Genomic DNA, 17384 nt, shown 5'->3' with positions numbered 1-17384 from the left:
CTCACACACACACACACACACACACACACACACACACACACACACACACACACACACACACACACACACACACACACACACACACATTTCGTCTGTGTATCGCTGCTATTGTCTGTCTCCGTCTCTATTCCAGTGACTACATAATCAAGGAGAAGACGGTGCTTCTGCAGAAGAAGGACAGTGAGGGGTTTGGTTTTGTGCTGAGAGGAGCCAAGGGTAAGAAATAGCTCATCACATGAGGACCGACATGCACGCCCCAAACCCCCATCTGTATTTCTGAGTCTCCTTCCCATTTTCTGTCTCTCACTCTTGTTTCCCTCTCTCTCTCTCTCACTGTCTCTCTTCTCTCTCTCTGTCTTCTCTCTTTCTTGCTCTCTCTCTCTCGCTCGTTCTCTCTTTCTTCTCTCTCTCTCGCTGTCTCTCTCTTCTCTCTCGCTCGCCCTTTCTTCTCTCTAGCTGTCTCTCCTCTCTCTCTCGCTCTTTCTTCTCTCTCTCACTGTCTCTCCTCTCGCTCTCTCTCATACTCTCTCTGTCGCTCTCTCACTCTCCCTCTCTCCTCTCTCTCTCTCGCTGTCTCTCTCCTCTCTCTCTCTCTCTCGCTCACTCTCTCTCTTTCTTCTCTCTCTCTCGCTGTCTCTCCTCTCTCTCGCTGTCTCTTTCCCCCCTCTCTTCCTCTCTCTCTCTCTCTTCCCCCCATCTTTCATTTAAGTTACATTCAGTTCAAATTTGCTTTGCATAACAGGAAGAGGACCTGAGTTGCCAAACCATTAACAACATCGCAGTAAACGTTAACAAATATTTTTTTAAATCACTTTTTTTGGCAAATATGACTATTAATAGAATGTTGATGTTACACAAAGCCATTCAATAACAAGTGAATTCATTCACTGAGTCCAGTTAAAGACATTATACCGTCACTTTGATGGTCCCAATATCTCTCTGTCTCTCATTCACATGCACACACTCTGTCTACTGTCCTATAGTTCTCATGATAGGTATAATGTAGAAGATACCAACTGACAGGGTCTAGTCCTCTTCATGTGATGGCCATCTGTCTTCCTCTCTCTCTCTCTTGCTTCTCTTCTTACCTTGGCTCCTCCTCTCCTCCAGCCCAGACTCCCATCGAGGAGTTTACTCCCACCCCGGCATTCCCAGCCCTGCAGTACTTAGAGTCTGTGGACGAGGGAGGTGTGGCCTGGAGAGCCGGTCTGAGGATGGGGGACTTCCTGATAGAGGTGTGGGGATTGGCTGGCTGATGGACTATGGTCTAGAAGACCAGTCAGAATACTTATCAGCTAACTTACTGTCACATGATGAAATCGGTGGCTGAAACCCTGACAAGAAATTTCTGTCTCTCTCTCGCTCTCCCTCTCTCACTCTGTTTCTCTTACCATCAATCTCTCGATCTCTGCTTTTCTCTCTGCTCTCCTCCCTCCCTCTGCCTTTCGCTTTGCTTACATCTCCCCTTCACATTTTTTCCTCTATTTGTCTCTCAATCTCACTCTCCCTCTCTCTCCAGCAATCTTACTCTCTCCCTTTACTTTGTGTTTCTCTCTTTCCCTCCCTCTCTCTCTCTCTCTCTCTCCTCCTCCTCCTCTAACTCTCCATCTTCCATTTCACTCTGTGTGTCTCTGTCCGTCCTTCCTCTCTCTCAGGTGAATGGTCAGAATGTGGTCAAAGTGGGGCACAGACAGGTGGTCAACATGATAAGGCAAGGTGGCAACAGCCTCATGGTCAAGGTTGTCATGGTAACCCGCAACCCTGACATGGAGGAGGGCGCCAGGAAGAAAAGTAAGAGAAAATCCTGACCGTGCTGGATGTGCTGGCGGGGATATGATATGCAGATGGACAGCTATGCTGTGAGGACACTCGAGCTTGATATTAGAGAGGGGAAAAAAATCCACACATTAAAATAAAAAACATAACATGAAAAAGTCCAAACAGGGATTCACGATGTAGAAAACATAAAGAATAATATTTACAAACTCAGTGAAAAAGACAAAAATACAAATGTATTCTGTCAAGATAAATACCCAGATGAGAAAAAGAGAACTAATCTCTCTGACCAAGGCACTCCGTGTAATTAAAAATGTCTTTATTGAAACTTAGACTTATCCAAAAAGGACCTAAAAATGCCCACGCGTAGCGGCTCGGGCCTTCTTCAGGGCATAGACTATGCCCTAGCCGCTACGTGTGGGCATTTTTAGGTCCTTTTTGGATATGTCTAAGTTTCAATAAAGACATTTTTAATTACACGGAGTGCCTTGGTCAGAGAGATTTGTTCTCTTTTTCTCATCTGAAACTACTAACCTTGGACCAAAGAGCACCCAATAAATATAAATATATTACTTAACTACAGAGAGGACTGAGCACGCCACTGACTCCAAACATATAAAGATAAATACCCAATTGACATATTAATGCATTGCATGTGTTAGTATGTCTGTTAAGTAACGACTGACACTAAAATTAACATTTTAACAACTTTAATGTTATTTTTCCAAACAATTTAAAATGGCCACTGTCCAACACCTATAAATACTGCAACGCCTCGATGGTAGTCATGGTGCGTTTGTAACGGCGTCTGTAACCAGACATGTTAGGAAAAAAGTGAGGAAAAAAAAAAGGTAAAAGTGAAAATATTACCTGAAAAACAAAACGGAAAACACATATTGCTAATCTAACAAATGTAACAAGGCTTATAAAACTTGACATGTAAAAAAAGAACTGAACGTTACGAAGGAAATGACACGAACAACACACGTCATAAATAGTGACATGATGCACGATGAAGCGCATATTACGAGCCGTCTTTTTGACCGCTCATGGTCGTTTTAGGTAGATCTTTAACTTTTGTGCAATTGATCTAAAACTCATTTTAACGCAAATGTATGCAATTTTAGGAGCATTCGGGGAGCAGCAGGCCTGAATCTTTTTCTTCACAAAGTTATTGAACTTTGAAAATCCAAAACGGTCAAAATGACCACTCATGGTCGTTCTAGTAGTTTTTAAGTTCCGGTTGTTGTTTGGGGCTGTTTTGATGGATATTTTCAGTTCTTTTTGTACATTTCAAGTTTTATATGCCTTGTTACGTTTGTTAAATTAGCAATATATGTTTTCCGTTTAGTTTTTCAGGTAATATTTTCACTTTTTCAATTTTGCTATTCAAGTTTGGCCATGCCTGTCTGAAGTTTATCTTGAAGTCAGAATATAGAGTTTAAAAACTGGCAGTCATTTTGATGGCTGATGGTCATTTTAGGTGGGTTGTAGCATAACTTTTTTTGTGCAATTGGTCTAAAACTAATTTTAATGCAAATATATGCAAATTTAGGAGCATTTAGGGAGCGGCAGGTCTGTATCTTTTTTCACACAAAGTTATTAAACTTTGAAAATCCAAAACAGTCAAAATGACCACCTTGGTCATTAACCTTTACCTGCCATTTGCATTTTTAGAATAACAAGTCTTCTGCTTAAATGTATTTACTTTCCAGTCTTTCAGTTATTTTCCATTTTGTATCCTGGGTTTTGTACATGAGCAGCTTTGTTTTTCAACAACCACCTGTTGTGTCCCCACTTCCCCTCCAGTTCCCCAGCAGAGCAAGAAGCTGAGCACACCGGCTATCGCCCTGCGCTCCAAATCCATGACTTCTGAGCTCGAGGAGATGGGTAAGAAATAATATATGGAGTCAGATAGGAGATTCCTGTTAGAAAGGTGGTGGATACAGAGAGGAAGAAGACAGAATACAGCAGCTAACATTTTCTGAAGGGTGTAAATAGGATGAGGTGATAAGGAAAAATGGAAATGGTGTGAATCAGGAGTGTCGGGGGTCCCTAAAGATACTGAAGATGCTTAGGAAGTGTGGTGGGGGTTGTTGTTAAATCTAAGGCCCAATCCCAATTCCCCCCACCTGACCCTACCCCTAGTTTTGGAGCGCCCTCTAAGGGGTAGTGTTCCTTCAGAACGCAGCTACAAGGGCTAGGGTTGGAAATCTTTACCTATGAAATGAGACGCCACTCGTTAAGTCATCACCATCATCTTTATGCCTGCTGCTTGAAATTTTATTTAGTTTGCACAGGACATGGTCATAACATTATAGTACTGCACATTTTATATTAAAGCCTGTTGCTTGCTACCGTTATCAACTATTAGAGTGGTAAATCTGACCAAATTTGCAGGACAGAACACGATAGATTAATGTACTGACAGTAAACATGCCAATATATATTGGCAGTAAACATGCCAATATATAAACATGCCAGGAAGCATGTTTATATATTGGCTATTTCAATGTACGTAGTCCTGCCCATAGACATTTCTGCCCTGTGTTGATATCAGATGAGCAGAAAAGTGCAGAAAATTCACCGCTGAATTATTTTTCAAGCTTCATACATGGGACAGGGAAATAACTACTGTCACTCATAAATTTGTCGTTTACACGAAGTTCTATTGACAAAGTGAATAGCGAGTTTTCTGAAATGCTTGTTGTAACAATCCAATTACATATTCCTTTGCATTTACATTAAACTAAGATAGTCCAATGGATTTAAAAATTTTCATATTATTATTTGCCAAGATATACACATTTGTGGGCTTCTTTCCCTGCACCGGTAGCCATGTTCCACGTTACACTGCCTCAGTTCTCAAAGCATTCTGGGAATTTTGTTCTACCACCCTGTTTGCAGTCTGCATCTGAAAACGCTCAATTTGGAGGGCTAGATGACCACTACCCCTCAATCCCCAAAAGAAATGGGAAACCCTAACCAATGCGGCCACATGCAAAATAGAGGGGTAGGGCCAAGAGTGGGAATTGAGATGGGCCTAATTATAGAGGGCAGGAAAGCCAGAGTAGGGGGTGGGGGAAGGGGAAGATTGCTCTTGATGGTAGGGAGCTGAGGAGACAGGACTAGAGGAGCGACAGCAGGAAAGATGGCCCTGCCACTGTGGATGTTGGTCTCAATGCATTTCACTGTTCTTTCAGAGGGTCCACACTGTCACTTCCAGCACCCCCACTACAGGTAACCCCCCCCCCCTTAAAAGTTTCCCTAACCACTCTGTGAATCCCCTCTCACCTCCCCTTCCCCCTCTGCAACGCCCAACACACCGACCCCCAATGCCCCCAAACCAGCCCCCAGCCCCGAGCTTTAACCCAAACCCCCACAGACTAGTCCACGAGTCCTCCATTTGATAAACACATACACACCTACTACATGCTTGCAAAATATGCGCTCGCACAAAGCATAAGAAACCCAGTGTGTGTCTGCCGACGTGGCGCAGGGTGGGGGGGGGGGGAGGCAGCAGTGGGATGGGGTGGGGGAGTAGGCGGCAGTGGGATGGGGTGGGGGCCAGTGCTGTCTGTTGTGGGCATGCCCTGTGAGCCAGTGATGATTAATGAGAGCAGATCACCATGTAAAAGAAGCGGGAAACCTTGAGAGCTGCTCTCAGTCCATTCAGCAGACCTCCATGCTTTCACTCGTCCTCACAAACACACTGTCCCTGGGCATATTAGGCCGTTCAACAGCTCCAACCCCAAAACACAGTGGCTATTACATCCTGGCTGCTGCAAGCCAAAAATTGACAGGGTGGGGGCAGGGGCAATATTGAGTACACACATCTACCCGTCAATTTTTCACACCCCTACCCACTCTCTCTCGCTCTCTGTCTCTCTCTCAAAAATAAAAAAAAATCTCTCTCGCTCGCTCACTCACTCTCTCCCTCTCTCTCCCTCCTCTCTCTTTCTGACCCTCTCCCTCTTTTGCTCTCTGTCTGCCCCATGAGTTGACCTCACCTAAACAGCAGACAGCACGAATGCCCAGCCCCCCAAAACACACACACACACACACACACACACACACACACACGCACACGCACACACACACACACACACACACACACACAGGTATAGGAGTCCCATGACACCAACCTCCCCAGTACCACACACACAAGCCGTTGCTTATGAAGTGTTCTGTGCCTTTTGTATGGCCACAACAAGGCCTCTGTGTCTGCACTCCTTATTTGTAGTTGCTGGGTCATCATGGTAATATAGGTTATCCAAGCTTATCCTACTGTTTTATACACTGTAAATACTAGATCTCCGTTATTTAAGCTGTGTAACCACCTGTAAAGAATAACAGCGATGTTTTCAGACTAAGGTAACTTTAGGGATGAACGATATTGGATTTTTGCCGATATCTGATATGCCGATATTTTCCAACTCATTTTGGCTGATTGCTGATATATGCTGATACATAGCACATCAAAGAAAGTTGTCCATCTGGACACAACGTTTATTGAGAGAAACGTTTCATCACTCATCTAAGTGACCTCTTCAGTCTCAGCTGACTGCAGGTGTCCCCACCCTTATAAACAATACAGTGGCATAACGACCCAAACCAACGACCAGTTTCATATGCAAACATAGGTGTGACCATTAACTAGAGTTACAATGGCCATGTGAACTGTTTACAGAGGATTTGGGAATGTTTGCAATCACAGCACTGTAAGATGGTGACAGATGTACTCTTAGCCCCCCGGTTCAGGGATGGTCGTTCCCTCTTCACACAAATGGCCTCTTTGACTCTCCGTTCAAACCAGCATTCCTGCCTATCAAGGATGTGCACATCCTCATCCTTTAAAGAGTGGCCACTGGCCTGTAGATAGTGTAGACTGTGGAGTCCTGGCCTGACGTGTTTGCTCTCCTGTGTTGTGCCATCCTCTTGGCCAGCGTCTGTTTGGTTTCCCCAAATGTATAAATCATGGCAATCCTCCTGGCACTTAACAGTGTACACTATATTGCTCTGTTTGTGCTGGGGGACCCGATCCTTGGGGTGGGCCAACTTCTGGTGCGGTGTGTTTTGGGGTTTGAAAGCAACTGAGACACAGTGTTTGGGAAATATGCGTCTCCTGCCACATACGGAATCACCACTGGTTTATATTTAGCTGTTGTCCCTCTCCTCTCTTCAGTTGGCTGGTGCACTGTTTGGGCGTCTTCCTGGCTTTAACAAGGACCCAGTTAGGCTAGCCACGCTTAACCAGGGCCTGTTTAATGAGGGATTTCTTCCCTTCCCTGGCCGCTGTGTTGGTGGGGACATTGTCAGCTCGGTGGTACAGCGTCCTGATGACTCCTAGTTTGTGCTCCAGTGGATGATGAGAGTCAGACCTTAAGTAATGATCAGTATGAGTTGGATTACAGTAAACATCAACAATCGAATGTCCCCCATCACTAATTGCAATTTCACAGTCTAAGAGGGCTGACCTGTCACTTTTCACGTCCTCCCTGGTGAACTTGATGTGGTTGTCCATAGAGTTAATGTGGTCGGTGAAATGTGGTACATCCTGAGATTTTTATTTTAACCCAGGTGTCGTCCACAAATCTGAACCAATGGCTAGGTGGTGTCTCTGGATAGGACATCAGAGCCCTCTTTTCCACTTCCTCCATATACAAGTTGGCCACAAACACACAATAGTACACATGGCCATTGTAACTCTAGTTAATGGTCATGGTAATTTCCATCTGAAACTGGTCTTTGTTTTCGGTCATTTTGCCAGTGTATTGTTTATAAGGGTGGGGGTACCTGCAGTCAGCTAAGACTGAAGAGGTCACTTAGATGAGTGATGAAACTTATCTGTCAATAAACGTGGTGTCCAGATGAACTGGTTCACCTTTCTTTGAATTTCTTACCTGGATTATTGAGCATGCATAAAGACATATATACACATTTTTTCCAGCTAATGACAGAGAACCTCAAGTCTAAATACCACCATTCACCTAATTGTTATGCGTGTTTGTTTCTGTTATTGTGTAACTGTATTATTCGTGATAACGTGTGGAGTGTCTGTTGTTGTCCATGTATGTATTGTGCTGCAGAGTGTAATGTGTACCAAAAACAAGTTCCACCGGCATTGGTTGTGTGGCTAATAAAACAATCTAATCTAATATGTGCTGTTGTGAAGCTGCTATACTGACCATGGCAGCCGCGTGCACTCACTTGGGCATTGAGCTGCTGATCTCTATTTTTACGGGGCTGGTCTATTTTTTTTCCCTCTACGCCTGGGTACACAGCCCTCCAACAGGTCAAAACTACATAGAACTGAGTACAATCTGTTTAAAAATGATTAAAATAAATAACTCATTGAACCAGAGGCAACGCGATGCAGCAATGCAACCTTGTGGGTTTTACTGGGGCGGCACGGTGGCTCAGTGGTTAGCACGGTCGCCTCACAGCAAGAAGGTCTGGGTTCGAGCCCCTGGGTAGTCCAACCTTGGGGGTCGTCCCGGGTTTTCCTCTGTAGGCAGTTTGCATGTTTTCCCCGTGTCTGCGTGGGTTTCCTCCGGGGGCTCTGGTTTTCTCCCACAGTCCAAAGACATGTAGGTCAGGTGAATCGGCCATACTAAATTGTCCCTAGGTGTGAATGTGTGTGTGTGTGTGTGTGTGTGTGTGTGTGTGTGGGCCCTGGTATGGACTGGCGGCCTGTCCAGGGTGTCGCCCCGCCTGCTGCCCAATGACTTCTGGGATAGGCTCCAGCATCCCCATGACCCCAACTGAGATAAGCGGCTTGGATAATGGATGATGGATCTTATCGGTCTGTCATATCGGCATTTCGGGCCGACGCTGATATTTCATTTTAAAGCCTATATCAGTCGATGCCAATGTCGTGCCGTGCCGATATCATCGTGCATCTCTAGTTAACTTAATAAGACACAGGCAGGAGGAGTAAATCACCTTGGTCTGTTTAGGAGCTGATGTTCCACTACTTGTGAAGGAGCGAAAGAAAGGGTCTAGAGCGTTCATCAGTAAAATATATAACTGGGGATTGAGGCCCAATCAAAAACTTTTGTTCAAATCCCTGTGTTATGTCCAGCTTGGTCGAGCGTCTCTACAGACACAATTGGCCGTGTCTGCAGGTGGGAAGCCGGGTGTGGGTATGTGTCCTGGTCGCTGCACTAGCGCCTCCTCTGGTCGGTCAGGGCGCCTGTTTGGGGATGAGGGGAACTGGGGGGATAGCGTGATCCTCCCACGTGCTATGTCCCCCTGGCGAAACTCCTCACTGTCAGGTGAAAAGAAGCGGCTGGTGACTCCACATGTATCGGAGGAGGCACGTGGTAGTCAGCATTCCTCCCTGGATCGGCAGAGGGGGTGGAGCAGCAACTGGAATGGCTCAGAAGAGTGGGGTAATTGACCACGTACAATTGGGGAGAGAAAAAAACCAAAACATTTTAAGTTCAATCCTCAGTGTCTGTGTGTCTTTGTGAGGAGATGTGAGCGGAGCAGAAGGCCTGATGAAGCCGTGTCAGCCAGGGCCATGTGCTTTATTCTAATGAACAGAATTCATTTAGCTCACCTCAGATGACCGCTGCAGTGTTACGGCTCACCTAGAAGTCATGCTGCAAGACGAAAGGGGGAGGGGCCTAACATGGATATGATCCCCCACACCTTGGCTTACCCCCATATCACTGTTTTTGCTGTGCTGTCCCGAGCGAGTGTGGCTCAATTATGTTCTGACTTAACATTACAAAACACCCTGTTTTACAGCAAGTTGCTTCATGTAGACGCAGGGCACATTCTCGTAGCTAAGGTATACTCCAGGACAATAGAAGTGACCATCAAAATGACCACAGTTTGCAGGTCAGAACCAGTTTTGATTAGATGAAATACCTAGACAAGATTGAATTAAATTAAGCTTGATAAACTACACAATCGTCAGATACACCCATTTACCATTGGTGATGACTGTGACCCATGATGCTGTCCCTACTCAGTCTACACACACCAGTGGCTGCATACGCCGAGGGTCTTCTTCAATCCCTCCCCTGTACATCTCTGTGGACTTGCCCCATTTCTGTCCAGTGCCTTAACAATTTAACCCTTCCTCCTCTCCTCCCCTCTTGTTTTCACACCAACGCCATCTGGATCTTCTTCACAACCGAACAGTGGAGAGAGGTGGGAGTTATCTTCAAACTTATTCCTCATTTTATGGGTGTGTGCTTGAGTGAGTGAGTGAGTGAGTGAGAGAGAGAGAGAGAGAGAGAGAGAGAGAGAGAGAGAGAGAGAGAGAGAGAGAGAGAGAGAGAGAGAGAGAGAGAGAGAGAGAGAGAGAGAGAGAGAGAGAGAGAGAGAGAGAGAGAGAGAGAGAGAGAGAGAGAGAGAGAGAGAGAGAGAGAGAGCAAATTGTTCATGCAGCATATGGACTAACATGAGCATGCCTCGGCTGTGTTAAAATGTGGGCGTGCTGTACCGTCCTCTACATCTAAGAGCGAGCCAAGCGAGGTGACTCAGTTTGTCAGGCTCCTGGGAGTGTGATCAGTATTCACTGTAACAACAGCATCGCCGCTTCTCTCCTGCCAAAACTTAAGTCTCCCTTTTGTCCTCTTTGCAGCTGCCACCCCTTGGAAAAAAAAAACAGGTATGCAGTCACTTCCCTTTTGTTACGCCTTGCGAGTTAGAGCCTATCTAAAATGACTTTGTCAGCCCTTGCGTTGGTCATTGACCAGGCTTCCTCTGTGTTTTCTTGCCTGTAGACTTCGAGTCTTCACAGGTGACCGAGAAGAAGAGGACGGTCTATCAGATGGCTTTGAGTAAGCGAGCTCCTGTCATTGTGCATGCTGTGTGGTCGTGTCAGAGGGGGATGCATGGCTCTAGTGTTGGGCCACCAGCTTGTGGCAAGGCAAGCTCCGTACCATGGAGGTGTTGCATGGAGCTCTCTCTTTGCCCTTCCTCACCCTTCTTCAGCTCCTAAACCTTTACTTCTCTCCGTGTGCAGTGATGTACCTATTTCATTTGACCTCTACTGGTGTTCTCCTTTCTCTCCATCTTTCCTTGTCTTTCTCTCTCTTTCATTCTCTGTCGTTCTCTCTCTGAAAGATAAACTTGATGAAATTCTGGCTGCAGCTCAACAGACAATCAGCACCAATGAGGGGCCAGGGACACGGGGTCAGGGAGCAAAAAGAGACAGGGGCCGAAGTTTTTACGGCAACGAGGTGCGGATGGTCTCCAAAATGTGTGTGTGTGTGTGTGTGTGTGTGTGTGTGTGTGTGTGTGTGTGTGTGTGTGTGTGTGTGTGTGTGTGTGTGTGTGTGTTGTGTGTGTGTGTGTGTTGTGTGTGTTTCAAATCTGTTGCCAGTGTTGTACACTGGTGAGTTTGACCTGCCCTGAGGTTGGGAATATCAGTATCAGACAACGTTCCACTGCACTCATCTCTAGATTTTGGTCTTTAAGACTCAAAAATAGGATTTGTCTGTCTGACCACCTAACTACTGCACTGTGCAAGTACTATGATTTAGTCTGGTATGGAGGGGTTAAAATTCTAGTTGCTTCTTTTAACAAGTGGGGGAAATCCAGTTGTGGAGAAGGGTAATTTCATTTTTTGTCAATGGAAAACATCTTGATCTAAGCTTCTTTTTTTTTTTTTGCTTAATTGACATTGTCTTGAAATTTGCTAAACCACTCCTTAAATATCAACATTATGAAAGGATTTCTCTTGAGTCAAGGGTATGGGTTATAATTTTAAAGTTGTTTCGGTAGAGGTTGTTAGGAGTCAAATTACTTGATGTAGTTTTTGTTAAATCTAGACAAAATTAATTTGTTAACAATTAATAATAATTATTTTAGGATTAATAATTAATTTTAATAATTAAACAATATTTCCATTATTTATTATTATTATTATTAATTAATTTTATTATTAATTTATTATTTATATTCTGCGATATGGTGGCACAGTGATTAGTGCGGTCGCCTCACAGCAAGAAGGTCCTGGGTTCGAGCCCCGGGGTAGTCCAGCCTTCGGGGTCGTCCCGGGTCGTCCTCTGTGTGGAGTTCGCCTGTTCTCCCTGTGTCTGCATGGGTTTCCTCCGGTGCTCCAGTTTCCTCCCACAGTCCAAAGACATGCAGGTCAGGTGAATCGGCCATACTAAATTGTCCCTAGGTGTGAACGTGTGTGGGGGCCCTGTGATGGCCTGGCGGCCTGTCCAGGGTGTCTCCCCACCTGCCGCCCAGTGACTGCTGGGATAGGCTCCTGCATCCCCGTGACCCTGAGAGCAGGATAAGCAGTTTGGATAATCGATGGATGAATGGATAGACAAAATTAGATTTGATGTATATATGTTTTGCATTTCACTCCTTATTCTGAGGCATTGATGCCAATGCTTTATCTTTCTCTTTGCTGTGGTTTTATCTCCGCCCGCTGTCTTTCTCTTCTAGCAACCAAATTATGACCAGTCAGGGATGGGGATGATGTCGACGGGGTCGGGGCTTGGGGGCTACGACCGGGGCCAGTACGCCCCGGGACACGCCCCACCGCACGGTATGCTGCGGCAGAAATCCATCGGTGAGGCTGTCTGTCTGTCTGCCCTCTGTCTGCCTGTCTGTCTGTCCTCTAGACTGGTAGAGATCCGTGCTGTGCTCAGCTGTGCCGACCTGTTTGTCTGTGACTGACAGTGTCTGTCTGGGTCCCTAAAGAACTACTCTTTATCCAACTGACTGTATATGCTTCTCTGTAGATTACTGTACCTGTGCTGAAACTGTCAAGATAAGAAATTTTTCTGTCTTGTACTCACTCTACTACTCTGTTTGTATTGTCATCGAAGGCTTACTCTGCATACTATTGGCTTATGTCCTGGCTTGTCGTCCAGCGCTTGATGCTTTTTGGTGACCAAGTAAACAAAGCTCATAATTCTTTGATGCTTTTCAGTTACTAGCTGTTGTGGGACTGTTGTACACAGTACTAACAGGCTTAGATACTAACATGAGAGGAACTGAGGACACACTGGCTGGCAAGTAGATGGGCAGGCAGATTTAGACAAACACTCACACCTATTATCCCCAACTTTGATTTTTCTCAGGCTGCATTTACTTGACATGCTCTCCTCCAAATGCATCGCCTTCGCTCCCTTATTCATCTCTCTTTTTTTCTCTTCATCCTCAACATCTACACCCCCCCCCACCCCAAATAATTAGACCCTTACTTGCCTTTTTTATTCCATCCTGTTCTCTCCCTGTTTGTGAATGGCATGCTGCAGGTGTGCCTGAGGAGGAGAAGCAGTTCCTGCACCCTCCGGCCATGAAGTTCACCCGGAGTCTGTCTGTGCCGGGCCCAGATGACATCCCACCTCCTCCCACCACAGCTCCGCCTGACCCTCCATTCTCCTCTGCCCCGCCGCTGGGTTGGAGAGGCAAGTCGTCTCAGCAGCCCTCTGTCTCCGTGTCCCCGTCCACCTCCACCTCCGCACACTACCAGCTTTACTCCCAGGCCGTGCACTTCACCCATGGAGGCAGGGAGAGGGCAGGGGCTCCCAGCGCTGGCCCTGGTGGGGGAGGAGGTGAACACGGTCCCCAGTATGTTCATGCTGTTGCCCACTCTGCTCAAAGTAGGACTGCTTCCAGAAAGGTGGGCTACCCTGCGGAGCCCGTTGGAGCTGGCGCAGGGGCAGGTGGAGGGGCCAAGGGGGCAGGTCTGAGGAGAGGCTACAGCACCGCTGTCCCCCCCTCCAGCATTGCCACAGTAATCCCCCAGCAACAACAGACTACCCAGAGCCAAGCCCAGCGGGTAGACCGCAGCCCTGCCGCAGCAGGGCCTCCCAAAGCAGGGGCCCGAAGGGGTAAGGGCCCCTTGGTGAAGCAGTCCAAGGTGGAGGATCTGCGTGCAGGACAGGGGACACTTGGGGGCAAGGGATCTGTGGAAAAAAGCTCCATTCCCATCCCCACCATCATTGTAAAGGCTCCTTCCACCAGCAGCAGTGGTCGCAGCAGCCAGGGCAGCAGCGTGGAGGCTGACCCTCCTCCATCAGGGGATATAGATGGAAACAAAACTCCCCATGGACCTCCTCCATCCACTCCGGCACCACAACCGCCTGCTCCACCTTCTATCCCAGCTCCCCCACCCCCAACCCTGCCTTCTGTCCGAGCACAGGATGGCCTAGATTTTACCAGCCAGTTTGGGGCTGCCATTGTAGGCGCGGCCCGACGAGATCGAGAGCGCTTCCATGAAGCGCGGAAAAAGAGTGCTTCCTTTTTCATGTCTGCCGAGGAAGAGGTGGCTCTCGGGGAGGGCAGGGGGCTGAGTGGTGGAGCTGGAGGGGGAGCGGCACGGACTCAGGTCTCACAGCAACAGCTCAGCACCCAGCCTGAAAGTTTGTCCACACGACTACGGCCGTCCAAGTCTATTGATGAAGGCATGTTCTCTGGGGACACCTTCATCCACCACACCCGCAGTATGCCTCCAGCCTTTGGCCTTCCGGAGTACTCAACCCCAACCCAAGACTATCAACCCAAGTCCGTGCCGGCTGACTTTTATGGAGCAGCAGGGAGGCAGCAGGCCCCCTCCACTATGACCACCACCTTCATCCACCCTTTGACAGGGAAAGTGTTGGACCCTTCATCCCCGCTAGGCCTGGCCCTGGCTGCCCGGGAACGAGCATTGAAGGATGACGGCAGGCTGAGGAGGGGCGCAGAACACCACTTTGGCCGTCAGATGTCAAGCGTAGGAGTCTTCCCTTCTGCTACTGTCACCTCCCAGCCTGTGTCTTCCTCTGCTCAGTCCTCCAGCTCCTCCTATCTGGTCACTTCCTCTTCTCTGGCTGCCACCACACCTAGTGTTGGCCGCCCGCCCTCACCAAGGATCTTCCGAGGCACTGGGAGTGCTTGGGGAGAGGATGGTGCCGGGGGTGAGCGCGAGCGGGAGGGCGGAGGTGCCAGAGAGGGGCTGAGAGTACGCTTCTCTGAGGATAAAACAGTCCACACGCACCACTACCAGTCCCAGGCGTATCAGCCGCCCAACTACAAGGAGAGGGAGCGAGAGAGGGAGAGGTCAAGAGAGAGGGAAAGGGAGTTGTCGAGAGAAAGGGAGCGCGATAAAGAGAGAGAGGGTTATATGAGGAGGGTGGAGCAGGCAGCTGCTGCCGCCGCCGCCAGTGTAAGTGCCCAGCAGGCAACCCAAACTTCCCAGTCCCAGCAGCCTCGGCGGCCTTCCTTTCTCAGGATGGAGAGTGAGGCCGGCGCCTACATGCTGTCCCTCACCCCTCCCTCTCCTCCGTCCACGAGCACCCAGCAGACGGGAGGCACAACAGGGAGCAGCAGTACAGGGCTAATGGTCCTCCCTCCCCCTGCCCCCTCAGTCGATGCCGACGATGAGTTTGTCTTTGCAGACCCCCTTCCGCCTCCCCTGGAGTTCGCTAACAGTTTTGATAGGGGCATTGGAGGGGGGTCGGGCTACTCGCAGCACGGGCTGATAGCCAACAACATGGCCTCTCGTGAGCAGCAGCCCCCTCCTCCACCTCCCCCACCCCCGCCCCCACCCCCACCACCTCCCTCAACTCAAAGAGAACCTTTTATGGCTGGGTTCCCAGCCCACACGCCACTGCCCTCACCACAGGCTGGGGATTCCACCACCTCCAGCCTCACATCCTATGACAGTGAGGTGGCCAACTTGACACAGTCAGCCCCCTCGCCGTCCCAGAGCTCCCCCAACCCTCAGCCTCCCCCATCCCCCTCCAATCTCCAACCCACCTCAGTCACTGGCCCCCCACCTCCCCCATCAGTCACTCCTCCGCCTCCGCCAGGCTCCTACCACCGACCTTTCTCAGTGTCCCAACCCCATCATCTGTATAACAGCACCCACACACCTGGGCGTTCCTCCCCAACGCCTCCCCCTCACACTGTTGCACCCCCGCTGGCCTATCGTGGTGTGCTTACCCCCTCATCAACCGCTGCCACCTCTGGTGCCCTCAGGGGACACGCCTCTCTCTCCACGACCTCTAGCTGTGCTAACACAACCTCCGCTACCGCCTCTGTTACCACGAGCACCTCCGGCCATTTTCACCGGGAGCGCACCCATACCGCCTCGTCTCCCACTGTGACCACAGGCGGCCGCAGAGCAGTGGAGCAACACCCTCCCCCAAACACCAAGACAGGAGATTCCCAAGAGACGGTGGTGGACTCTGGGATTGAGGAGCTGGACAGCCGCAGCAGCAGTGACCACCACCTGGACAGCATCCTCGTGCTGAGCGGAGCTGGAGTCAGGGTGGAGAGGCTGGACAGGAGGGAGAGAGGGGGTGGGGAGGCAGAGAGGGGAAGCGGAGGAGATTTTTTGGAGTCCTACATGAGCTACTTGGATGGACAGACCTTTGAGATGCAGAACGCCACAGCAGCAGCAGTGGCCTCTACCTACCCCAAAGTCAACCGGTTCAGGGAAGGAGGCCGTGTCGGAGATCTGCGCAGACAGACCAGCACCGCCCCAGCCTCCTTCCACTCTCACAGACAGCGGGAGGGGCAGGAAGAAGACGAGGGAGAGGAGGGAGAGGGGGATGACGACGGCAGACAAGACAGTTATGGGGTGAGGGATGCGTCGAATTTGGGGCGCCCTGCCTCGCCGTACTTCGACCGCCCACGCACACCTGAGATGAAGCCTCTGTGGGGTGAGGGGCAGATGACCGGTGAAGGAGGTGGCCATGCTGGGACATTTCTGGAAGGGAGGAAGATCTATCCCCCTGCTTCCAGTATGAAGCCCAGCATTATCAGTGAGCTGAGCAGCAAACTACAGCAAAGAGGCAAAGATAGCTGGAGCACCCACAGACCGCTGAGCAGACACAGGTATGCCTCTCCTCGTGGAGGTCCTCAGTTTTTACTTTACTTTACTTAGTTGTCAGAACATAGATGAGTTCAGTCATCGTGTTCTCTTGCATTATTATTTATTTATTAAACAAAAACCATGCACAAGAACATTAAGATCAAAATGAGAAGTGATGGCGTCTGGGTAGCGTAGCGGTCTATTCCATTGCCTACCAACATGGGGATCGGCGGTTCGAATCCTCATGTTACCTCCGGCTTGGTTGGGCGTCCCTACAGACACAATTGGCTGTGTCTGCGGGTGGGAAGCCAGATGTGGGCATGTGTCCTGGTCACTGCACTAGCGCCTTCTCTGGTTGGTCGGGGCGCCAGTTCAGGGAGGAGGGGGAACTGGGGGTGAATCGCATGATCCTCCCACGCACTACATCCCTCTGGTGAAACTCCTGCCTGTCAGGTGAAAAGAAGCGGCTGGTGACTCCACGTGTATCGGAGGAGGCATGTGGTAGTCTGCAGCCCTCCCCGGATCAGCAGAGGGGGTGGAGCAGCGACCGGAATGGCTTGGAAGAGTGGGGTAATTGGCTGGATACAATTGTTGAAAAAAATTGGGAAAATTTCAACAACAACCAAAAAAAAAAAAGAAGAAAAAAAAGAGATAACTTATGCCAGACTTAGCTATTACTGATTTTCCATCTGCGGTCCTTGGGCAAGTACATGCAGAGAAATCTCCAGACACTAAAAACATTCATTTACATGCAACACCACGACATAGTCTCTACCACACTAACAGTTACACAGACAAATCTACAAGCACACATCAATATATG

General features: G+C 48.8%; 1 protein-coding gene across 1 annotated transcript in view; it reads left to right on the top strand.

Moving 5' to 3' along the window:
• Nucleotides 1-17384, top strand: part of shank1 (SH3 and multiple ankyrin repeat domains 1) — a 109840-nt gene that overhangs the window by 56090 nt on the left and 36366 nt on the right. Inside the window, exons 15-24 of the mRNA XM_056287803.1 lie at nucleotides 134-216; nucleotides 1111-1235; nucleotides 1656-1791; nucleotides 3586-3666; nucleotides 9931-9939; nucleotides 10376-10402; nucleotides 10518-10574; nucleotides 10861-10976; nucleotides 12199-12325; nucleotides 13017-16584. Coding sequence (XP_056143778.1) covers nucleotides 134-216; nucleotides 1111-1235; nucleotides 1656-1791; nucleotides 3586-3666; nucleotides 9931-9939; nucleotides 10376-10402; nucleotides 10518-10574; nucleotides 10861-10976; nucleotides 12199-12325; nucleotides 13017-16584 — 4329 coding nt within the window. The remainder of the gene's footprint in view (nucleotides 1-133; nucleotides 217-1110; nucleotides 1236-1655; nucleotides 1792-3585; nucleotides 3667-9930; nucleotides 9940-10375; nucleotides 10403-10517; nucleotides 10575-10860; nucleotides 10977-12198; nucleotides 12326-13016; nucleotides 16585-17384) is intronic.

Source organism: Lampris incognitus, chromosome 10 (genome assembly GCF_029633865.1).
Source record: "Lampris incognitus isolate fLamInc1 chromosome 10, fLamInc1.hap2, whole genome shotgun sequence".
Lineage (NCBI taxonomy): Eukaryota > Metazoa > Chordata > Actinopteri > Lampriformes > Lampridae > Lampris > Lampris incognitus.
This window is presented reverse-complemented; position numbering and strand designations above follow the sequence as displayed.